Below are 25,415 nucleotides of genomic sequence, written 5' to 3' on the forward strand. Positions count from 1 at the left end.
AAAGCAAAGCAATGGGAGAAATGGATGAAAGGGGTCAAAAGGTAAAAATAAAGTATTACTGCTTCCCTCACTTAAAAAAAAAAAAAAGCAAAGAAAGACACTGAGCAGGAAGAAACTTCCAGAGGTGATAGATATGCTTGCAGCATAGAATGTGGTGATGAGTTCACGGGTGTATACTTAAGTCCAAATGCATCAGGTTGTATACATTAAATATGTACAAAATTTTGTATGTCAATCACACCTCAAAAGTGATTTTAAAAAAGTTTTACCTTGTCTCCCTCTAACCTCTTCATATATAATTTCTTTTTTAAAAACATAATAAAGAAGCTTATTCTTCCTTAAAAAAGAAGAAGGAGAAGGAGGAGAAGAAGAAAAGAATGAAAGGCAGTGGGGCCAGACAGTGGAGGGTAACACAGAGCAATCTTGGACATTTCAGCTTTCTATCGGCCACTGTAAATGTTTTAGCAAGGGTGTAATATGATCTAATCTGTGTTTGAGGAAGGTGACAAGCAGCAGCGTGAAGGAGAGACTCGCACGGCAAAGAGATGGCCTGCCAAAAGTTATTGCAAACATGGGCAGAGGAGGTGAACAGGTTATTCACGTTCTCTCTTCTCTCTCCACTCTGAAACTGGGGCAGAGCTGATTCCACAGGCTGAAATCAAGCTGTGGGAGAAGCAGGTATAGGAGCTGGAGCCAGGAAATACGGGTGTGTGCAGGGACAGAAGGAGGAGGTGGGAGAACAGGATCCACAGAGATAGGAGGGAGGTAGAATGGGGAGCTGCATCGCTAAGCCTGGCCAAGCCCATCTCCTTACCGTGTCTCATGATGGTTTCCTGCTCTCTGTCCCCCCTGCTCTGGGAAGCAGACACAGTTGTGATGGGTAAAATTTTGAGCACCACCATGGGTCAGATGGTGTGTCCCACCCCCCGCCCAAATATGTTGAACTCCTAACCCCCCAGCACCTCGGAACGTGACCTTATGTAGAAATAGGATTGTTGCAGATGTGACTGATTAAGACAAGGTCAGATTGGAGTATGGTGGGCCCCTAAACCAACATGACTGTGTCCTTATAAGAGGAGGAGACAGGGACACATGAAGGGAGAACGCCATATGACAATGGAAGCAGAGGTTGAAATGCTGCAGCTGCAAGGCAAGGAGCCCCAAAGACTGATGGCCACCACCAGAAGCTGGGCAGAGGCAAGGACAGGTTCTCCCACATAGGTTCCGGAGGGAGCATGGCCCTTGACACCTGGATTCAGACTTCTAGCCTCCAGAACTGTGTGACAATGCAGTTCTACTGTTTTAAGCCATCCAGTCTGTGGCAGCCCTAGGAAAGTGATACAACTACCCACTGCAGTATAGGTAAATTCACTTACAAATGACATGTATATGTACCACTGCAGTATAGGTATATTCACTTATAAATTACATGTATATGTACCACTACATGTATATGTGTTTAAAAACACAAAAACAGAATTTTAAAGGATGGGCTATATTGGTTACACAACATTTTTAAATTATTTTTACTTCATTAATGATATAAAAAATTCTTATCAAGCAATAAGAAGACATGGAGGAAGCTTAAATGCATATTAGTAAGTGAAACCAATCTGAAAAGGCTACATACTGTATGATTCCAATTATATGACATTCCAATTATATGACATTCTGGAAAAGGAAAACGATGGAGACAGTAAAAAGATCAGTGGTTGCCAGGGGTTGGGGGATGGGGAAGGATGAATGGGTGGATCATAGAGGATTTTTAGGACAGTGAAGTTACTCTGTATGATACTGTGATGATGGATACATGTCAGTATACATTTGTCCAAAACCATAGACTGTACAATACCAAGGGTGAACCCTAGTTTTCATGGACTTTGGTTGATTGTGATACATCAATGCAGGTTAATCAATTGTAACGAGTGTACCATTCTGTCGATAATGGAGGAGGCTGTGCCTGTGTGGGGGCAGGGGATGAATGGGAAATCTCGGTAGCATCCTCTCAGTTTTCCTGTGAACCCCAAACTGCTCTAAAAAATAGTCTTTAAAAAAAAAATCTTTCAATGAGCAGTGTTATTAAATAAGCATTATTTTTAAAAATCCTGGTTAAATATCATGACACAGAAATGCAAAGATATACTTCTAAGTTCAATTATTTTCCATGGAAGTTTTCTCTTAATCACTGTCATTACCAAAATATAAAATTTAAAAACAATGTCCAGTTTCAAATGGAAGAACTGCATCATTACCTATACTTATTCCAATTATGCAAAAATTTTGTTGTCATGTGGCTATTAATTCCCACCTTTCCTAACATCAGTCATGTGTTCTTGCAAACTAATCAGAAAGTGTTACAGTCAGTAAGTTTAAAACCTGCTAAAACTCTTCACTGAGAAATTTTAAATCAGTTGAGAAAATTGTTTCCTGGCTTTTTAAGTGTGAACTTGTGAGAGTTATTGCATCTTCTTCAGGAGCAAAATCACATAATTATGGAATGATTTCCATTGACCAGTTTTCAAAATGCCCCTTTCATAGCATGAGTATCTTTGGAAAAGTAGTTACATTATCACTCCTTAAGAGAAATATACTATTATGTCTTTGAAGAGACATATTTTGTGTTTGTCTTTTCAGCAACATCTGTTAAGTAGCTTACTACTGAAAGCTTTTTGTTATCACAGAAAAAAAGAAAATTAGACACCCATCTTTATGTAAAAGAAAAATGCATAATCTTTAAAATGAGCAAAAAATCAGAGGAATCCCTCTCACTGATTTCAGGACTTATTACATAGCTACAGTGGTACTGACTATGTGGTATTGGTGGAGGGGTAGACACATTGATCAATGAAACAAAAAGGAGAACCCAGAAATTGTTCCACAAAACTACAGCCAGGGCTTCCCTGGTGGCACAGTGGTTAAGAATCCACCTGCCAATGCAGGGGACACAGGTTCGAGCCCTGGTCCGGGAAGATCCCACGTGCCACGGAGCACCTAAGCCCGTGCGCCACAACTACTGAGGCTGCATTCTAGAGCCCATGAGCCACAACTACTGAAGCCCGTGCACCTAGAGCCCGTACTCCGCAACAAGAGAAGCCACCACAATGAGAAGCCCATGCACCACAACGAAGAGTAGCCCCCCGCTCGCCACAACTAAAGAAAGCCTGCGCACAGCAATGAGGACCTAATGCAGCCAAAAATAAATAAATACGTTTATTAAAAAAAAAAAAAACTACAGCCAACTGATTTTTGACAAAGGCATAAAAGCAACTCGGTGAAGGAAGAATAGTCTTTTCAACAGATTATTCCAGAGTATTTGGATATCCATAGGCAAATAAACAAACAAAAAGAAAATCTAAACATCACACTTTATACAAAAACTAACCAACTCAAACGGATCATATACTTAAATGTAAAGTGCAAAACATAACTTTAGAAGATAACATAGGAGAAAATATTCAAAACAGGGTTCGGTGAAGGGTTCTTAAACATGACACCAAAAGCTTGATTCATAAAAGGAAAAATTGATAAACTGGAATTCATCAAAATTAAAAACATTTGCTCTGTGAAAAGACCCTGTTAAGACAATGAAAACACAAGCTACAGACTAAAAGAGAATATCTGAAAACTACATATTTGATAAAGGACTGGGATCTGGAATATATGAAGAATTCTCAAAATTCAACAGTTAAAAAAAATCTAATTATTTAGAAAGTGGGCAAAAGACATGAACAGACATTTCACTGAAGAGGATACACAGATGGCAAATAAGCCCATGAAGAGATGTTCAACATCATTAGCCATTAGAGAAATGCAGATTAAGACCATGATGAGATCACACATGTGTGAGCACAGCTAAAATTAAAAATAGTGACAGGGACTTCCCTGGTGGTGCAGTGGTTAAGAATCTGCCTGCCAATGCAGGGGACATGGGTTCGAGCTATGGTCTGGGAAGATCCCACATGCCGCGGAACAACTAAGCCCATGCACCACAACTACTGAGTCTGTGTGCCACAACTACTGAAGCACACGTGCCTAGAGCCCGTGCTCCGCAACAAGAGAAGCCACCGCAATGAGAAGCCTGCACATCACAACAAAGAGCAGCCCCCGCTCGCGGCAACTAGAGAAAGCCCACGAGCAGCAACGAAGACCCAACACAGCCAAAAATATTAATTAATTAATTAATTTAAAATAGTGACAAATGCTGGTGAGGATGCAGAAAACTGAGTCACTTATACAATCCTGGGAGGAAAGTAAAATGAAACAGCCATTCTGAAAAACATTTTGGCTGGTTCTTAAAAAACTGAATATACAACTACCATACAACCCAACCAACTTGCTCTTGGACATTTATCCTAGAGAGATGAAAACTCATGTTCACAAAACTGTACTTATGTTTGCAAAAACCTGTACACAAATGTTTATAGCAACTTCATTTGTAACAGCCAAAAACTGGAATGTCCTCCAATGAGTGAAGGATTAAACTTGTGGTGCTTTTCCATCCACACCATGGAATACTACTCAGCAACAAAAATGAACTATTGAAACGTGCAACAACCTACATGAATTTCCAGAGACTTATGCTGAGTGAAGAACGCTAATCCTGAATGGCTATATACTGTATTATTCTATTTATATAACATTCTTGAAGTGAGAAAATGATAGACACAACAGATTAGTGGTTGCTAGGGGTAAAGGAACATGTAAGGGGTGGGCGAGAAGAGGGTATGGCTGTAAAAATGCAACTGTGAGGAATCTTTGTGGTGTTGGAAATATTTTGTACTTTGTATCAGTGTAGATGTCCTGATTAGGATACTGTACTACAGTTTTGCAAGCTGTCACCATTGTGGGTAACTGGTTAAAGGGTACATGGGACCTCCAGGTACTTAACTTCTTACAGTGTAAATCTATAATTATCTCAAAATAAAAAGTTTAATTTTTTAAAGTTTCTAAGAAATAAATGGATAGATAGGAGTTCTAATATTTTCTGCCCACACCCTAATGAATCATCTTTGGCACACCCAGTATGAGAGATCATTGGCATTTGCCGCTAGTCCCAGGGTGATAGTCCCTACCCAGTCTTTGGGTCCCTTTAGCTATTCTCAACATTCTCTTGAAGTTATCTTCCTTAAATGCAATCTTGATCACCTTATTTCCCCAAATCATTAGTCTTGACAAATAAGGACCTTCTGGCTTTAGTCCTTTATCCAATATATACACCTGAACACCAAACTACTCAGTTTCCAATGGCACAAAACCCTGTCTGACTGTGAGGTACCTGAGAATGGGCACAAAGACCTCTCTATACTCTTATCTTATCTCTAATTAACGTATTTCTAAACTCATCAGGTACCCTAGCACGTATGAGGAATGCAATAAATCTTGATTTAAAGGTCTATTACCGGGCTTCCCTAGTGGCGCAGTGGTTAAGAATCCGCCTGCCAATGCAGGGGACCTGGGTTCAAGCTCTGATCTGGGAAGATCCCACATACCGCGGAGCAACTAAGCCCGTGAGCCACAACTACTGAGCCGGCGTGCCTAGAGCCCGTGCTCCACAACAAGAGAAGCCACCGCAGTGAGAAGCCCCTGCTCCCGCAACTATAGAAAGCCTGTGGGCAGCAGTGAAGATCCAACGCAGCCAAAATAAATAAATAAAATTTATTTTTAAAAAAATGTTTATTACCTTTGTTTATTACCTCCTAAGAGTCCAGAGGTGTTGATTCTGTGTTGCATTCAGAACACTAACCTGCAATCACTCCTGCCAGGTACACCAGCCCCACGCGGAGGCCTTTGTGGACCATTTCCAGGGGGATACCCAAAACGAGTTGCATAACAAGATTCCCCAGGACGTGCTGAACTCTGCAGAGACAAACACAGTTGTCAAATACTATGACTAGCCCAGGCAGTTATTTCCTTGGGAGATTAACAGGCATTGATGTATTGTTTCTAGTTAAGAACTTGCTTAACTTGAATTCCACTTTCCAATTTTTTTAGGTGACTTTTTAAAAAAATAAAATCTTACATGAAGCCTCGATATGTAAAGCAGATAAAAGGACATTTTAGAAGTACACTTTTTTTTTTTTTGTTGTTATGGCCGCACTGTGAGGCATGTGGGATCTTAGTTCTCGGATTAGGGATCAAACCCGTGCCCCCTGCAGTGGAAGTGTAGAGTCTCAACCACTGCACCGCCAGGAAGTCCCAGAAGTATACATTTATTTTATAAGCTCTGTTTTACAACAATTACTGATAATGTCAAACAAAGAGCAATGAGGCTTCTTTAAGGAAAATAAGCTTGCAGTTACGGGGTTTAGATGACAACTGCCATCATATGTCAGCTTCGGCATATGCTTTTGTTTTTGGTTACATAGTAGTACTGAGAAAATACTAATTCACTCATGTTGAGTCTAAATTTTAATAGATTTTTTTTTTTTTTTTGGCTGCATTGGGTCTTTGTTGCTGAGTGCGGGCTTTCTCTAGTTGCGGAGAGCGGGGGCTACTCTTCCTTGCGGTGCGTGAACTTCTCATTGCAGTGGCTCCTCTTGTTGCGGAGCACGGGCTCTAGGTGTGCGGGCTTCAGTAGTTGTGGCACGCGGGCTCTAGAGCGCAGGCTCAGTAGCTGTGGTGCATGGCCTTAGTTGCTGCGCGGCATGTGGGATCTTCCTGGACCAGGGCTCGAACCCGTGTCCCCTGCGTTTGCAAGCGGATTCTTAACCACTGCGCCACCGGGGAAGCCCCGAAATTTCAATAGATTTTTAAACAACCTGTCTTGCAAGTTCAGGATAGTCTTTAATGAAACAAGAGATGGGAAGAGAAACTTCATTCCCATTTCTACATTAAAAAGGTTTTTTCTTTTTAAGTTTACCAGAATGAAAAAAAAAAGAAGTTACCTAGTAACAATAGCTAAAGTTGGTATCTCCCATGTACCATAATTTGGCATATAACATTTTTGAGTACAGATGCTTTTTTTTTTTTTTTTTTTTTTTTTTCGCGGTACGCGGGCCTCTCACTGTTGCGGAGCACAGGCTCCGGACGCGCAGGCTCAGCCGCTCCGCGGTATGTGGGATCCTCCCAGACCGGGGCACGAACCCGTGTCCCCAGCATCGGCAGGCAGACTCTCAACCACTGTGCCACCAGGGAAGCCCTACAGATGCTTTTTATTATACTTTTTAAATAGGGAAAAATATTTTTAAGTGAAATTCACATTATTTTACTTGTCAAACCCCACAAGCATCTCTGGAGAATCTCTGAATGTAATTTAGCAAATTACCACATTACAGTAATCCTTAATTTACTTGCCATGTAGCACAATGCTTTATTTTTTTTTAAGAGATTTTGGGTTAAACCAAAAAGTTAAAAAATAACACAGGTGTTGAATCTTCCACAAAGTGCAGCCGCTTTCATATTAGTTTTAGGGATTGTGTTTTTGAATTCTAATTTACTTAAAAGATATCCAGCAGACCATTGAAGAGGTTCTCTGGGCAAACCCTACAGAACAGATTACTTACATTTAGGCCACATGTGCATCTAGCCACAACTATCACTGTACAAGCCATCTTCAAAGACGTGAGACGTAAAACATAATTCAGCACAGAACAGCCTAGCCAGGACAGTTACACCAATCTTATGGAGACCTCAGACATAAACAGGTTTTTGAAATATGTGCACCTTGTGAATTGGAACAAGAAGTTCAAAGAAAGCTATCCCATCCTGTCCTCTGGGAACAGTGTGAGGACAAAGTGACTAATAGCACAAAACCCCAAAGAATCACCCCAAGTACTCTTTCTGCTGCTCAACAGCTAGAGTAGAAGTTGCATAATGCTGAGATCCTGTCATATACCCAGAAGAGAAATACTAATTTTTTTCATCCAAATTCTATGCACCCTTCAAGGTCCAGCTTGAATCCATGTCATCTGTGAAGCCATCCCCATCCTGATCATCCCCTTTTTCTGTTTATATTTATGTAGTTAATCCAACATCCATTTCTTTATCCCTTGTCTACCTCCTCCAGTGAGGGTAGAAGAGCTGGTATTGATTTTCCCAATCTCTCTTAGCTAGGGGTAACCAGGTCACGTAGTCCTGGCCAATGAGACGCAGGTAAGAACACTGCTAGGAGACTTTTAAGAGAGTCTCTATCTAAACAAAAGGGATGGATGTCACCAGTACCTGGTACTACCTCTTCCCCCTTCCTGCTTTGAATGCAGAGCTACAGCAGCCAACTTGCAACCATGACAGAAAGGCGAAGGGAAAAGCAGAGATGTCAGCACAGGATCAAGAGTCCTGGCTTCATTAAACAGATGAACCAACCAGCTACCGATGGGCTTCTTATATGGGCAAAAGATTTACCTACATTTGTTTAGGCCCCTGTTACATTTTCTTGTCACTTGCATCCAAAAGCATCCCTAATTTATACAACCCCATATGTGACATGTCCTACACAGCCTTGCGAATTCTTTTTGAGCACCTTACTATATGTGTCAGATGCTGTAAAAATTGTTAAAACCATTGTCTCATTTAATCACAGCAACCTTATGAGGTAGGTACTATTACCCCATTTTAGAGATGTGGAAACTGAGGCACAAAGAGGTTAAATAACTACAGTATACTGTAATACTATACGGCCTTGCATTACTATTTAACTGACTGCTCCCCCTTATAATCTTAAAGTCTTTGAGTGCAGAAGCCACATTTGCTTCGAACATACTTGTTAAATGGAAAACTAAAGTGTGGAAGTATCCACAGAAATGGGGCAATTGGTGATTTTGTCCCTAACTTGTCAAGCCTCTGAGCCCTGTGTCCTGCCATGGATCCCTATTTAGCCACTGGCCAGAGTTATCTTTCAAGGTCCAGGGCTGGGTAGGTTGCATACATGAAGTTGGCCTCATCTGAAACCCCAGGAGTCCACCAGAGAGGAGGGGCCAGCAGCGAGCTGCTCACTGTCTGCAGTGCGCATGGTGAATCACGGATTCTGAGCAAGGTCAGAAGGCTATTAGCATTTAAGAAACTGTAAGCAGGGACTCCTCTGGTGGTGCAGTGGTTAAGAATCCGTCTGCCAATGCAGGGGATACGGGTTCGAGCCCTGGTTCGGGAAGATCCCACATGCCATGGAGCAACTAAGCCCATGCACCACAACTACTGAGCCTGCGCTCTAGAGCCCGCGAGCCACAACTACTGAGCCTGTGAGCCACAACTACTGAAGCCCGCGCACCTAGAGCCCATGCTCCTCAACAAGAGAAGCCACAGCAATGAGAAGCCCGCGCACCACAACGAAAAGTAGCCCCTGCTCACCGTGACTAGAGAAAGCCTGCATGCAGCAACAAAGACCCAACGCAGCCAAAAATAAATAAATAATTATTAAAAAAAAAACTGTACCTACCAAAACTGGCAGGCTCCACATCACCTATTGCTTGTATTATTCTAAATGAACATTATTATACACTCATCGAAAGGCTCAGGAATTAATTTTTTAAGTGTTTGGCAGAGGTGGGGAGGATGGCACTGATGATTCACATTTTCAAAGGAACATTTAACAACATCACACAGCTTGAGGAACACACTTTTGGTTTGTTAACGATTTCTCTTCTCATTTATGTTCCTACATACATACCAATATTAGGCAGTTACAATGCAATACAAAGTACACTGGACCTAGAGTTAGCACTAATGGGTTGAGATCCTCACTCTACAACTTAGCTGTGGGACACGGAGCAAGAGTCTACATCCCGTAAGCCTCAGACACGAAACAGCAGGAGTAATACATGACTCCTAGGGTTGCAATGAAGATCAAACAAGATTATGGATGTGAAAGTGCCTGATCAATAATAAAGCACCGGGCTTCCCTGGTGGCGCAGTGGTTGAGAGTCCGCCTGACGATGCAGGGGACACGGGTTCGTGCCCCGGTCTGGAAAGATCCCACATGCCGCGGAGCGGCTGGGCCTGTGAGCCATGGCCGCTGAGCCTGTGCGTCCGGAGCCTGTGCTCCGCGGCGGGAGAGGCCACAACAGTGAGAGGCCCGCGTACCGCAAAAGAAAAAAAATAATAATAAATAAAAAATTAAAAAATAATAATAATAAAGCACCGAACAAATGCTCGGGGTTACGACTTATAGTCACCTCTGATATCAGTGACTTAACTGTCAGTCCTTACCCAGCATGCACCAGCATGTATGAGATAAACCTCCAGGCTTCCTCCCTCTTCTCAGGCCTGTAGATAAAGGGACTCTCCAAGATGCCGGAGTCCAAGGTGATCCACTGTTTCTGCGGCTTCCACACAGCATAGTAAATAAACACTGCCAGCTGGCAGGGAGGGGCAGACACAGATGTTAACCACAGCTTCTGCAGAGAGAGGCCCCATTAAAGCGCACGGGCACTACCTCTGTTTCAAACAATTAGCTCTCAAGAGGGCCACTCTCTAGCATGTGCTCAGAAGATGACAGGAATTCAATTCCCTGCCATATATCTGACCATAAAACTGTGGGCACTTCCTCCAGCGATCAGGAGCAGCTGTAGACCAAACTGCAAAGAAGAATCTTTCGAACCCACTTTCCCGTCTTAAATACCCACTGCCCTCATCTTCCCACACTCACTATTTGGTCGTTCATTTACAACTTAATGTGAAATTAAGTCACTGCTGGCTTCTGAAGAATAGAGGAGGGAAAGGGAAAAATAGTAACTTTGCAGTGGAGAAGCCTGGCAAATATGACCTTAGCCAAGTGATGAAGGTGAACGTCACAGGGATGTCGTGTGGATGTCCCCTGTCCTCTGCTACCTGACGTGATCTGATGAGAAGGGTACTTCACTTCTGTGGTCTTCCTTCCTCAAACCCATAACTTCAGTCTAATCACGAGAAAAACATCAGACATCCCAGACTGGGTGACATTCTACAGGATACCCGGCCAGTACTCCTCAAGACTATCAAAGCCATGGAAAGCAAAGACTGAAACCGGGAAGTGGACTTCGCCTCCCCAGGAGTGGTGCGTCCGTGCACGAGCCTCGCGGGTCTGCGGCGGCAGACCTCGTAAGGTCTGCCCTTACGAGGGGTGAGGGGTAAGGGCAGGGGCAGGGGCGGGACGGCTGCCGCCACAGCCGGGAGTCAGAACGCATTCGACGCCATCGTGATGGCGGATGAGAGGTTTCACGGGGAAGGGTATCAGGAAGGCTATGAAGAAGGAAGTAGTTTGGGTATGATTGAAGGAAGGCAGCATGGCACATTTCATGGAGCTAAAATCGGATCTGAAATCAGGTGCTACCAAGGTTTCGCTTTTGCTTGGAGATGTCTCCTGCACGGTTGCTCCACTGAGAAAGACAGCAAATAGATGAAGGTCTTAGAATCGTTGATTGCAATGATTCAGAAATTCCCTTATGATGACCCTACTTATGATAAACTTCACGAAGACTTAGACAAAATTAGAGGGAAATTTAAGCAGCTTTGTTCATTATTAAACGTTCAGCCGAACTTTAAAATTAGCACAGAAGGTTCTGGACTTTCATTTTGATAACAGACGAACAGACAAAGCATCGAGGAACAGATGTTCGTATGTTAAGTGTTTAAAATATGATTAAAGGCAAAACAATGATGGGGGATTCATTGTTTTGCAGGGAGGGTTCCAGCTTGGCCAGTGAAAGGGCTTCCTTCCCCTGAGGTCTGCCTGCATCACCTCGGTGCCCCCCACAGGGCCCCTCCGCACAAGCCCATCCTTTGTTGGGTCCTGTCTGCTCTCCAGTCTGAACGCAGCCCTGGCAGAGCCCTCGCCGGGCTGCTGTCTCTGATCCAGGATCCAGGCCGTTGGCTCATGGGTTCTCACCACCTGGCAGGCCTGGCTGGATATAGACTCAGGTTGGCTCTGGATAGGATAAACCTCCCATTTAACCCCCCCGGGCTTTGGTCAGTGCTCAGAGGGACAGTTTTTTTAAAAAATGAGAGCCACAGGGTTGACACGAAGCAGGTTAATGGGAAAGAGTGATGGGTACTGTGACATTTATTGACCCTTGAGATGGGCCAGTGCTGTGACCTGCTTCTCATGTTTTATTTAGTCCCTTCAGTAGCCCATGAGGTAGGCATTATTCCTGTTTTATAGTCGAGGAAACGGAGGCCCAATGGACTGCCTGGTCCAAGGGCAGTGGGCGGCAGAGTTGGGAATCCAACCCCCATCTCCTAGTGCCCGCTCTGGAACCCGCGGTCGCACCCACAGGCTCGGGGTCCCTGCCCGCAGATCCCCGCTGTGCCCCGTGGAGCCCTGGGGCGTCGCCTGTGGCCATGGACGTGGGAGTCTGGCTGAGAGGAGGAAAGGCCAGCCCTGTCCCCAGGGAGCCCAGACATGCTCTTCCTGTGTCCCCGGGTGGATGGGGCTCTGCAGCATCAAAAATGGTCAAGGGGAGGGGATTTTAAGGCCACCGCCCTATGTGCAGAAACTTTGGAGCCTTACTGCAGCCTTCCTTTTAGTGTGAGTTCTCTGTCTTCTGCCCGGACTTAAAGGCATCGTCTATACGTGGTGAGGTCCTGGCAGGCCAGTCCCCCGTGAGATGCGTGGCTCCCGGGCATTTCTCTGCAAGTGATGGCCCGTGTCCAGGCCCCTCGGGCATCCCGGCCAGAGCCCTCTTCCCACCCGCTACTGGCCCAGGGAGCAGATTTGGAAGCCATGAGTGAAATTAGCACACGGGTAGCCGTGAATCTGCTCCAGATTTCAAAATCATTCCAGAGCGTCTGGGTAGACTGTGCTCCCCTGGCAGCTGCTGGGGGAACTCTGCGGGGCCTTGGACGCTGGCCCTCACCATGTGCTGAGGAGGAAGAAACGGCTTCTAGTTGTTGGAGGACAAGACTCCGCCTTTATCGTGCTTGGCTTTCTTATGTGTGTCTCACTGTAAGTTCATGGCCTGCAGTCCCAACCTCAGTTCTGCGGAGCCCAGGACCGGGCGCACGGCCTCAGATGTGCCTTTGTACAGACACCAGCAGCGCTCATCTCTGGCTGGTGGAATGAAAGGGCTTTTGTTGTCATTTTCCTGGGTGGATTTTTGTGTTTTCTAAACTATCTGTTTGGACAATGTATTATTTTTATAGTTGGAGAAAAAATAAACAGCATATTTTAAAGCAAAAAAAAACAAAAAAAGGACTGAGACACTGTCACAGATCAGAGTAAACTGGGGGGAATGTGAAAATTAAATGCAGCATGATACCCTGGGTTCGAGGGTACAAGAGGGACAGAAAGAGGACACTAATGGAAAAATTGGAAAAGGCCAAATTAAGCCTGTAGTTTAGTTAATACTAATATACTAATATGAGTTTCTTAGTTTTGACAAATGTACTATGGAAATATAAGATATTAGTAATGGGAGAAATTGTGTGAGGGGTATACAGGAACTCTCTGTACTATCTCTGCAAATTTTCTGTAAAGCTAAAATTATTCCAAAATAAAAAATTTGCTTTAAAAAAGATTTTTTTTTTTTTTTGGCCATGCCACATGGCTTGTCGGATCTTAGTTCCCCAACCAGGGATCAAACCCGGGGCCCTGGCAGTGAAAGCGTTGAGTCCTAACCACTGGACTGCGAGGGAATTCCCAAATTTGTTTAAAAATTTTTAATTAGGAAATTCTCTGGTGGTCCAGTGGTAAAGAATCCACCTTCCAATGCAGGGGACGCGGGTTTGATCCCTGGGTGGGGAACTAAGATCCCACATGCCGTGGGGCAACTAAGCCCGTGCGCCACAACTAGAGAGAAGCCCGCAAGGTGCAACAAAAAAAAAGACCTTGCATGCCACAACTAAGACCCAACGCAACCCAAAAAATTAATTAAATAAATAAAATAATTTTTTTTAAAAAATGGCCTTTGGCCTTCAACTATAAGTCTTACCCCCAGGTCTCCAGTCCTGGCCTACCCTGTAGATTTTAAACTTGCCAAGCCTCCACAATTACATGAGCCAATTCCTTAAAATAAATCAATCTCTCTCTCTCCATATACATGTGTATGTAGATAGATGATGGATACATAGATAGATAATGTGTGTGTGTGTGTGTAAGGGTGTATACATCCTATTGGTTCTGCTTCTTTAAAGAATCCTGACTAATACAGTCCCTGATAAGGAAGTTGAAACATCAGTGGGAATTAAGAGGAGGACTTCCTAATGGCCCTAAAGTCACACCCCACAGGCAGCCATCCTCTGTCAATTCCTTTATGAGGCATCATGGTGTGGGAGAAAAAGCTGGGTGAGATAAGGCTCAGGAGAAGCCCAGTCCTGGCCAAATAACTAAGTATGTGGCCTTGGGCAAATCGCCCCACGTCTCTAGGCCTTGCACTCTTTTCTGGAAAACAAAAGGGCTGACTAGACCAGAGTCTGAAGCCCACTACATGCTGCCCATAGTAGACATCATTACAGGATCCCATTTTTTTCCTACTGAAATCTGGAGGCAACTTATAATTCTTCTAAATATATGGCTCCTGATAGACCTTACCAATCAATCAAAGTTGGTTCATGAGATCAAACCAATTTGCAACCCCAAAATTATTTGATTTCTAAAGTCCCCACAAACTAAAATGAAACGAAACCACTAAAACTGTGGTCACTGCTGGGCAGGGGAGTTGTTTGAAAAATAAAACTCAATCCTTCACTAAAAGTGACTGGGAACATAAGAAAAACCTGGGAAGGGAACTCTGGAGAGGGTGAGGTCGAGTTCTGTGTGTGCTGTACTTGCCATCGCCAAGCTCTCCTCTTACGTTTTCCAGTCTCTTATCTAGACGTGATCTAAAGCCGCAGTGTGTGTGCAACCCCCCAGAGGTCCTTGCACCAGTGCCCACCACCCCGAATGCTTACCTCAGCAATGCTGATGGAGATGATGAACACAGGGGGTGGGATGCAGTTAGCTCTTTCCAGATATGTTCTTCGCACTGGTTCAGGAAGCATCCATTTTGAGACAATCCTGTGGACCTTTTTAAGCCTGAAGGGATCTTTACCTGCCCTGTCCTCTCTCATTTTCTCCTCTTCCAGCATTTCTTTCATCTCTCTATCCCTATTCAGATTCACATCCTCTTCCATTTCCAAATTATGAGCAGCAGCCATTATCCTGGGTCCACCCTCCACCTGAAAGGGACATGAATATCAGGGAAAAACAGATGACCCTATAGTGTTTGGGCCATGGCTCTTTCCTGGGCTCTCTGGCACAACCATTGGTTTCCAATGTCTTTCCTGTGTGTTAATAGAAGGCAGCTGAAGATCTGGTGCCCAAATATACATAATATCCATACCCTCGTCACCAGTGTGTAATGGTGAAAAAGTACCAGAGTCTCCCCAGTTGAGGGAGAGGACTCCCCAGAAGTCATTTATGGATTCACCTATTGACACCATCCAAAGGATGGACTGGAAATTTGGGATGGCAACTCTACTTCATATACCAATTCCTTCCCCTCTGCCACTGACTCTCAAAGCAACCACTACTGTAAGAAGTAGCTTTGCCACGAGGTGAAGTATCTCAGAGCCCAAACCACACTCACTGCATAACTGAACTCAGTTTTGTCCAGCTTAAATAAATAATCTCCTTTCCCTTCTTAGTTTCATCTTGCTTCTGCTCCCAGGCCAAACACAGATCTCTAGTTTCTGATTCAGAATCAAAAATGATTTACTGAGCATTGACTATATATCAGGTACTATGCTAGGGGCCCCATTATAGGTTAAAAACTTCGCTTCCCATTCCCCCCTCAAAAATGATTTAAACCCACATCTTCTCCTTTTAAATTATCAGTGTCCTTTCTAAAATGCCACCTTGCCCATTCTGTAGCACTTGGGAGTTAAGTAGACCCTTCCTTACTGGTTCTCCAGATACAACATTAACACCCTTGCTAAAACACATCTTCCCAACAATTCTCTGACATCTGACACTCTTGGCTGAGTTCCTACTAATTTCCACATCCAGTATTCCCTTGAACTCAATCCTCAATATCCAAACACTCAAGGATTTATTCAACAGATACCTGTTGAACACCTACTCTGTATCAGGCCACCATCCCTATCCCAAAGTGTATAAAATGTCATGCAGGAGGCTGAGGTCAATAAAAATTACACAAATAATTGTACAGTTACAGCTGTGCTAGGTGATACCAAGCAGATACATAGGTTACTGAGGCAGCATGTCTATAACAGTGAGGCCTGCTCTCCATACTCTTTCCTCTCCCTGTGTCATGGTGCTAGCTGTACTGTCCTTCTCCTTTTGGTTTAGTTCTGTTATATTTCACTTCTGGTTGAACTATTTAAATCTTTCAATCAAATGTTTTCAGGTCAAAAAAAGGGGTGGGGGAGGCTCAAATATATTAAGGGAAAAAAATAATGTTGCCAGATACTACATAGAGTACAATCCAATTTTTGTAAAAAGTAATATATTGTTACACAGGAAAACATCTGGAGAATTAACCATGATTATATCTGCATGATAGGATTTCTCTAGATTTTTGCCCTCTATGCAGGAGTAGGTACAGATTTTGTGTACCCTGAAGCTTAAACAATTAGGGAGGGGGGGTTCTTTGGAAAAAATAATATAAAATTAAAATTACAAAATAAAAAAATTATAAACATACATACACTGCTTTAGAAGGAGCCCATGCAAGTAGAAGTCTGAAGATTATGCTTTATTAGTTTCACAAGTAATCCAGCCAAAACAATCCTAAAAAAGAAAAACAAAACAGGAGGTATCACACTCTCTGATTTCAAACTATATAAAAAGCCACATTAATCAAAACAATATGGTACCGGCACAGAAACAGACACGTAGAGCAATGGAACTGAATAGAGAGCCCAGAAATGAACTCATACTTATACAGGCAATTAATCTACAACAAAGGAGGCAAGAATATACAATGGGGAAAAGATGTCCTCACACCACATACAAAAATAAACTCAAAATGGACTAAAGACTAAAATGTAAGACCTGAAACCATAAAACTTCTAGAAGAAAACGCAGGCAGTCTACTATTTAATATCAGTCTTCGCAATATTTTTTTGGATATGTCTCCCAGGCAAGGTAAACAAAAGCAAAAATAAACAAACGAGACTACATCTAACTAAAAAGCTTCTCCACAGCAAAGAAAACTATCAACAAAGGAAAAGGCCACCCACTGAATGCAAAAAGATGTTTTCAAATGATATATCCGACAAGGGGTTGATATCCAAAATATACGAAGAACTCATACAATTCAACATCAAGAAAACAAACAAGCCGATTGAAAAACGGCCATAGGGAGAGACTGGTTCAAGATGGCAGAGTAGAAGGACATGCTCTCACTCCCTCTTGCGAGAGCACGGGAATCAAAACTGACTGCTGAACAATCATTGACAGGAAGACACTGGAACTCACCAAAAAAGATACCCCACATCCAAAGACAAAGGAGAAGCCACAGTGAGATGGTAGGAGGGGCACAATCACAATAAAATCAAATCCCATAACTGCTGGGTGGGTGACTCACAAACTGGAGAACAATTATACCACAGAAGTCCACCCAATGGAGTGAAGGTTCTGAGCCCCACATCAGGCTTCCCAACCTGGGGATCTGGCAACAGGGGGGAGGAATTCCTGGAGCATCAGACCTTGACAGCTAGTGGGATTTGATTACAGGAATTAGACAGGACTGGGGGAAACAGAGACGCCACTCTTGGAGGGCACACACAAAGTAGGGTGCATATTAGGACCCAGGGGAAGGAGCAGTGACCCCATAGGAGACTGAACCAGACCTACCTGCTAGTGTTGGAGGGTCCCTGCAGAGGCACGGGTGGCTGTGTCTCACCATGAGGACAAGGACACTGGCAGCAGAAGTTCTGGGAAGTACTCCTTGGCGTGAGCCCTCCCAGAGTCCTCCATTAGCCCAACCAAAGAGCCTGGTACGTTCCAGTGCTGGGTTGCCTCAGGCCAAACAACCAACAGGGAGGGAACCCTGCCCCACCCATCAGCAGACAAGCAGATTAAAGTTTTACTGAGTTCGGCCCACCAGAGTAACACCCAGCTATACCCACCATCAGTCCCTCCCATCAGGAAGCTTTCACAAGCCTCTTAGATAGCCTCAACCACCAGAGAGCAGACAGCAGAAGCAAGAAGAAGGACAATCCTGCAGTCTGTGGAACAAAAACCACATTCACAGAAAGATAGACAAGATGAAAAGGCAGAGGACTATGTACCAGATGAAGGAACAAGATAAAACCCCAGAAAAACAACTAAATGAAGTGGAGATAGGCAACCTTCCAGAAAAAGAATTCAGAATAATGATAGTGAAGATGATCCAGGACCTCAGAAAAAGAATGGAGGCAAAGATTGAGAAGATGCAAGAAATGTTTAACAAAGACCTAGAAGAATTACAGAACAAACACCTAGAAGAATTAAAAATCAAACAAACAGAGATGAACAATACAATAACTGAAATGAAAAATACACTAGAAGGAATCAATAGCAGAATAACTGAGGCAGAAGAATGGATAAGTGACCTAGAAGACAGAATGGTGGAATTCACTGCTGTGGAACAGAATAAAGAAAAAAGAATGAAAAGAAATGAAGACAGCCTAAGAGACCTCTGGGACAACATTAAACTAAACAACATTTGCATTATAGGGGTCCAGAAGGAGAAGAGAGAGAGAAAGGACCAGAGAAAATATTTGAAGAGATTATAGTCAAAAACTTCCCTAACATGGGAAAGGAAATAGCCACCCAAGTCCAGGAAGTGCAGAGAGTCCCACACAGGATAAACCTAAGGAGAAACATGCCGAGACACATAGTAATCAAACTGGCAAAAATTAAAGACAAAGAAAACTTATTGAAAGCAGCAAGGGAAAAATGACAAATAACATACAAAGGAACTCCCATAAGGTTAACAGCTGATTTCTCAGCAGAAACTCTACAAGCCTGAAGGGAGTGGCATGATATACTTAAAGTGATGAAAGGGAAGAATCTACAACCAAGATTACTCTACCCAGCAAGGATCTCATTCAGATTTGACGGAGAAATCAAAAGCTTTACAGACAAGCAAAAGCTAAGAGAATTCAACACCACCAAACCAGCTCTACAACAAATGCTAAAGGAACTTCTCTAAGTGGGAAACACAAGAGAAGATAAGGACCTACAAAAACAAACCCAAAACAATTAAGAAAATGGTAATAGGAACATACATATCGACAATTACCTTAAACGTGAATGGATTAAATGCACCAACCAAAAGACACAGGCTCACTAAATGGATACAAAAAAAAGACCCATATATATGCTGCCTACAAGAGACCCACTTCAGACCTAGGGACACATACAAACTGAAAATGAGGGGATGGAAAAAGATATTCCATGCAAATGGAATTCAAAAGAAAGCTGGAGTAGCCGTATTCATGTCAGATAAAATGGACTTTAAAATAAAGAATGTTACAAGAGACAAGGAAGGACACTACATAATGATCAAGGGACCAATCCAAGAAGAAGATATAACAATTATAAATATATATGCACCCAACATAGGAGCACCTCAATACATAAGGCAACTACTAACAGCTATAAAAGAGGAAATTGACAGTAACAAAATAATAGTGGGGGACTTTAACACCTCACTTACACCAGTGAACAGATCATCCAAACAGAAAATTAATAAGGAAACACAAGCTTTAAATGACACAGTAGACCAGATAGATTTAATTGATATTTATAGGACATTCCATCCAAAAACAGCAGATTACACTTTCTTCTCAAGTGCACATGGAACATTCTCCAGGATAGATCACATCCTGGGTCAAAAATCGAGCCTCAGTAAATTTAGGAAAATTGAAATCATATCAAGCATCTTTTCTGACCACAACACTATGAGATTAGAAATCAATTACAGGGAAAAAAACGTAAAAAACACAAACATGTGGAGGCTAAACAATATGTTACTAAATAACCAAGAGATCGCTGAAGAAATCAAAGAGGAAATCAAAAATACCTAGAGACAAATGACAATGAAAACACGATGATCCAAAACCTATGGGATGCAGCAAAAGCAGTTCTAAGAGGGAAGTTTACAGCAATACAAGCCTACCTCAAGAAACAAGAAAAATCTCAAATAAACAATGTAACCTTACACCTAAAGGAACTAGAGAAAGAAGAACAAACAAAACCCAAAGTTAGCAGAAGGAAAGAAATCATAAAGATCAGAGCAGAAAGAAATGAAATAAAAACAAAGAAAACAATAACAAAGATCAATAAAACTAAAAGCTGTTTCTTTGAGAAGATAAACAAAATTCATAAACCATTAGCCAAACTCATCAAGAAAAGGAGGGAGCAGACTCAAATCAATAAAATTAGAAGGCTTCCCTGGTGGCGCGGTGGTTGGGAGTCTGCCTGCTGATGCGGGGGACGTGGATTCGTGCGCCGGTCCGGGAGGATCCCTCGTGCCGTGGAGCAGCTGGGCCCGTGAGCCACGGCCGCTGGGCCTGCACGTCCGGAGCCTGTGCTCCGCGGCGGGAGGGGCCACAGCGTTGAGAGGCCTGTGTACTGCAGATAAATAAATAAATAAAAATTAAAATAAAATAAAAATAAAATTAGAAATGAAAACGGAGAAGTTACAACAGACACCGCAGGAATACAAAGCATCCTAAGAGACTACTACAAACAACTCTATGCCACTAAACTGGACAACCTGGAAGAAATGGACAAATTCTTAGAAAGGTATAACCTTCCAAGACTGAACCAGGAAGCAACAGAAAATATAAACAGACCAATCACAAGTAATGAAATTGAAGCTGTGATGGAAAAAATCTTCCAACAAACAAAAGTCCAAGACAAGATGGCTTCACAGGCAAATTCTATCAAACATTTAGAGAAGAGCTAACACCATCCTTCTCAAACTCTTCCAAAAAGTTGCAGAGGAAGGAACACTCCCAAACTCATTCTATGAGGCCACCATCACCCTGATACCAAAAGCAGACAAAGACACTACAAAAAAAGAAAATTACAGACCAATATCACTCATGAATATAGATACAAAAATCCTCAACAAATACTAGCAAACAGAATCCAACAACACATTAAAAGGAGCATACACCATGATCAAGTGGGATTTATCCCAGGGATGCAAGGATTCATCAATATACACAAATCAAACAGTGTGATACACCATATTAACAAATTGAAGAAGAAAAACCATATGATCATCTCAATAGATGCAGAAAAACTTTTGACAAAAGTCAACATCCATTTATGATAAAAATTCTCCAGAAAGTAGAAATAGAGGGAACCTATCTCAACATAAGAAAGGCCATATATGACAAACCCACAGCAAACATCATTCTCAATGGTGAAAAATGGAAAGCATTTCCTCTAAGATCAGGAACAAGACAAGGATGTCCACTCTCACCACTATTATTCAACATAGTTTTGGAAGTCCTAGCCACGGAAATCAGAGAAGAAAAAGAAATAAAAGGAATCCAAATTGGAAAAGAAGAAGTAAAACTGTCACTGTTTGAAAATGACATGATACTATACACAGAGAATCCTAAAGATGTTACCAGAAGACTACTAGAGCTAATCAATGAATTTGGTAAAGTAGCAGGATACAAAATTAATGCAAAGAAATCTCTTGCATTCTGATACACTAATGATGAAAAATTTGAAAGAGAAATTAAGGAAACACTCCCATTTACCATTGCAACAAAAAGAATAAAATACCTAGGAATAAACGTACCTAGGGAGACAAAAGACCTGTATGCAGAAAACTATAAGACACTGATGAAAGAAATTAAAGATGATACAAACAGATGGAGAGATAAACCATGTTCTTGAATTAGAAGAATCAATATTTTGAAAATGACTATACTACCCAAAGAAATCTACAGATTCAATGCAATCTCTATCAAATTACCAATGGCATTTTTTACAAAACTAGAACAAAAAATCTTAAAATTTGTATGGAGACACAAAAGACCCCGAATAGCCAAAGCAATCTTGAGGGGAAAAAATGGAGCTGGAGGAATCAGACTCCCTGACTTCAGACTATACTACAAAGCTACAGTAGTCAAGATAATGTGGTACTGGCACAAAAACAGAAATATAGATCAATGGAAAAGGATAGAAAGCCCAGAGATAAACCCACGCACCTATGATCAACTAATCTGTGACAAAGGAGGCAAGGATATACAATGGAGAAAAGACAATCTCTTCAATAAGTGGTGCTGGGAAAACTGGACAGCTACATGTAAAAGAATGAAATTAGAACACTATCTAACACCATATACAAAAATAAACTCAAAATGGATTAGAGACCTAAATGTAAGACTGGACACTATAAAACTCTTAGAGGAAAACATAGGAAGAACACTCTATGACATAAATCACAGCAAGATCCTTTTTTATCCACCTCCTAGAGAAATGGAAATATAAACAAATGGGACCTAATAAAAATTAAAAGCTTTTGCACAGCAAAGGAAACCATAAAAAAGCTGAAAAGACAACCCTCAGAATGGGAGAAAATATTTGCAAACAAATCAACAGACAAAGGATTAATCTCCAAAATATATAAACAGCTCATGCAGCTCAATATTACAAAACAAAAACCCAATCTAAAAATGGGCAGAAGACCTAAATAGACATTTCTCCAAAGAAGACATACAGATGGCCAACAAACACATGAAAAGATGCTCAACATCACTAATCATTAGAGAAATACAAATCAAAACTATGATGAGGTATCCCCTCACACCAGTTAGAATGGGCATCATAAGAAAATCTACAAACAACAAATGATGGAGAGGGTGTGGAGAAAACGGAACCCTCTTGCACTGTTGGTGGGAATGTAAATTGATACAGCCACTATGGAGAACAGTATGGAGGTTCCTTAAAAAACTAAAAACAGAATTACCATATGACCCAGCAATCCCACTACTGGGCATATACCCAGATAAAACCGTAATTCAAAAAGACACATGCACCCCAATATTCATTTCAGCACTATTTACAATAGCCAGGTCATGGAAGCAACCTAAATGCCCATCAACAGATGAATGGATAAAGAAGATGTGGTACGTATATGCAATGGAATATTACTCAGCCATAAAAAGGAACGAAATTGGGTCATTTGTAGAGACGTGGATGGACCTAAAGACTGTCATACAGAGTGAAGTAAGTCAGAAAGAGAAAAACAAATATCGTATATTAACGCATATACATGGAACCTAGAAAAATGGTACAGATGAACCGCTTTGCAGGGCAGAAATAGAGACACAGATGTAGAGAACAAACGTATGGACACCAAGGGGGTGAAGCAGGGCTGGGGGTGGTGGTGGTGGTGGGATGAATTGGGAGACTGGGATTTACGTATATACACTAATATGTATAAAATGGATGACTAATAAGAACCTGCTGTATAAAAAAATCAATAAAATAAAATTCAAAAAAAAGAAAAGAAAAATGGCCAGAGGACCTGAATAGACATTTTTCCAAAGAAGACATACAGATGGTCAACAGGCACATGAAAAGATGCTCAACACCACTAACCATCAGGGAAAGGCAATCAAAACCACAATGAGGGACATTTCCTGGCAGTCCAGTGGTTAGGACTCCACACTTTCACTGACGTGGCTGAGGGTTCAAGCCCTGGTATGGGAACTAAGATCCCACAAGCAGTGAGGTGCGGGCCCACCCCCCCACCAAGAAAACTACAATTGCGAATCACTTCACACCTTTCAGAATGGCTGTTATCAAAAAGTCAACATAACAAGTGTTGGCCAGAATGTGGAGAAGAGAACCCTCATGCACTGTTGGTAGAAATGTAAATTGGTGCAGCCACTATGGAAAACAGTATGGAGGTTCCTCAAAAAATTAAAAATAGAACTACCATATGAACCAGCAATTCCACTTCTGGGCATTTATCCAAAGAGAACGAAAACACTAGAACATATGCCCCCCTATGTTCATTGCAGCATCATATACAACAGCCAAGATATGGAAGCAACCTAAGGGCCCATCAATAGATGAGCGGATAAAGAAGATATGGTGTGTGTGTGTGTGCATACACACACACACAGGAATATTTCTCAGCCGTGAAAAAGAATAAAATCTTGCCATTAAAAAAAAAAAAAAAAAATCTTGCCATTTGCAGCAACATGGATGGACCTAGAGGGTATTATGCTAAAAGAAAGGAATCAGACAGAGAAAGACAAATACTGTATGATTTCACTTATATGTGTAATCTAAAAATCAAAACAGGGACTTCCCTGGTGGTCCAGTGGGTAAGGCTCCAAGCTCCCAGTGCAGCAGACCCAGGTTCAGTCCCTGGTTGGGGAACTGGATCCCACATGCATGCCACAGCTAAGAGTCCACATGCCGCAACTAAAGATCCCTCATGCCGCAACTAAGACCCAGCACAAGCTAAATAAATAAATAAATAAATAAAAAGTAAAAAGTAAAGTAAAAAACAAAACAAATGAACAAACACAACCAAACAGAAACAGAGTCATAGATACAGAGAACAAACAGGTGGTTGCCAGAGGGATGGTGGTGGGAGGAGGTGAGAAAAAGGTGGGAGAGTAAGAGGTACAAACTTTCAGTTTCAAAATAAATGTCACAGATATGAAATGTACAGTGTGGGGAATACAGTCAATAATTATGTAATAGCTTTGTATGGTGACAGATGACAACTAGACTTTTCATGGTGATCATTTTGAAATGTACAGAAATAACGAATCCCTGTGTTGTACCCCAGGAACTAACAGTGTTGTAGGTCAATTATGCTTTGAAAACAAACTCATACAAAAAGAGATCAGATTTGTGGCTACCAAAGGGGTGGGTGGGAGGGGGAATTAGATGAAGGTAGTCAAAGGGTACAAACTCCTAGTTATAAGATAACAGTACTAGGGATGTAATGTACAACATGATAAAGATAATGAACACTGCTGTACATTACAAATGAAAGTTGTTAAGATGGTAAATCCCAAGAGTTCTCATCACAAGGAAAAATAATTGTTTCTATTTCTTTAATGTTGTGTCTATATGAGATGACAGATGTTCACTAAACCTACTGTGGTAATAATCATTTCGTGATGTATGTAAGTCAAATCATTATGCTGTACACCTTAAACTTAAAAAAAATAAGATATAATAAAAACAAAGTCATATCTATGAGACCTTTGCTGGACCCTGAAGTCTCAACCACTGTACTATTTCTTCCCTCCCCTTGTGGCCTAGTGTCTTGAAGGAGGAGTTTGTATCCACTAAACATCTTATCATCTGCATCCCCCACTGAAACTGCTCTGCTGAGTTATGCCCTTAAAAGTCCACTTCAGTCATGATGTGAGTCCTAAGGAAGCGTGCAGAGCACCCCAGTCTCTTCAAAGCACATCCTCATGCAAATTCTCACGTACTCCTCCGAACAATCCGGGAAGAAAGAAGACAAGCAGTATCTTCCCAATTCTCATCTTCACCCTTCCTAACAGAGCTTCCTGTT

General features: G+C 42.0%; 1 protein-coding gene and 1 pseudogene across 1 annotated transcript in view; one reads left to right on the top strand and one right to left on the bottom strand.

Annotated features, from left to right (window-relative positions):
- RHBDL2 (rhomboid like 2) overlaps window positions 1-25,415 on the bottom strand; it is a 56,044-nt gene that overhangs the window by 14,432 nt on the left and 16,197 nt on the right. Inside the window, exons 2-4 of the mRNA XM_065884890.1 lie at window positions 14,797-15,063; window positions 10,141-10,289; window positions 5,744-5,856 (exon numbers count right to left, since the gene is read on the bottom strand). Coding sequence (XP_065740962.1) covers window positions 5,744-5,856; window positions 10,141-10,289; window positions 14,797-15,042 — 508 coding nt within the window. The 5' untranslated portion in view covers window positions 15,043-15,063. The remainder of the gene's footprint in view (window positions 1-5,743; window positions 5,857-10,140; window positions 10,290-14,796; window positions 15,064-25,415) is intronic.
- LOC136130038 (protein LTO1 homolog pseudogene) lies at window positions 10,410-11,488 on the top strand (annotated as a pseudogene).

This window comes from Phocoena phocoena, chromosome 1 (assembly GCF_963924675.1).
Source record: "Phocoena phocoena chromosome 1, mPhoPho1.1, whole genome shotgun sequence".
In the NCBI taxonomy this organism is placed as follows: Eukaryota; Metazoa; Chordata; class Mammalia; order Artiodactyla; family Phocoenidae; genus Phocoena; species Phocoena phocoena.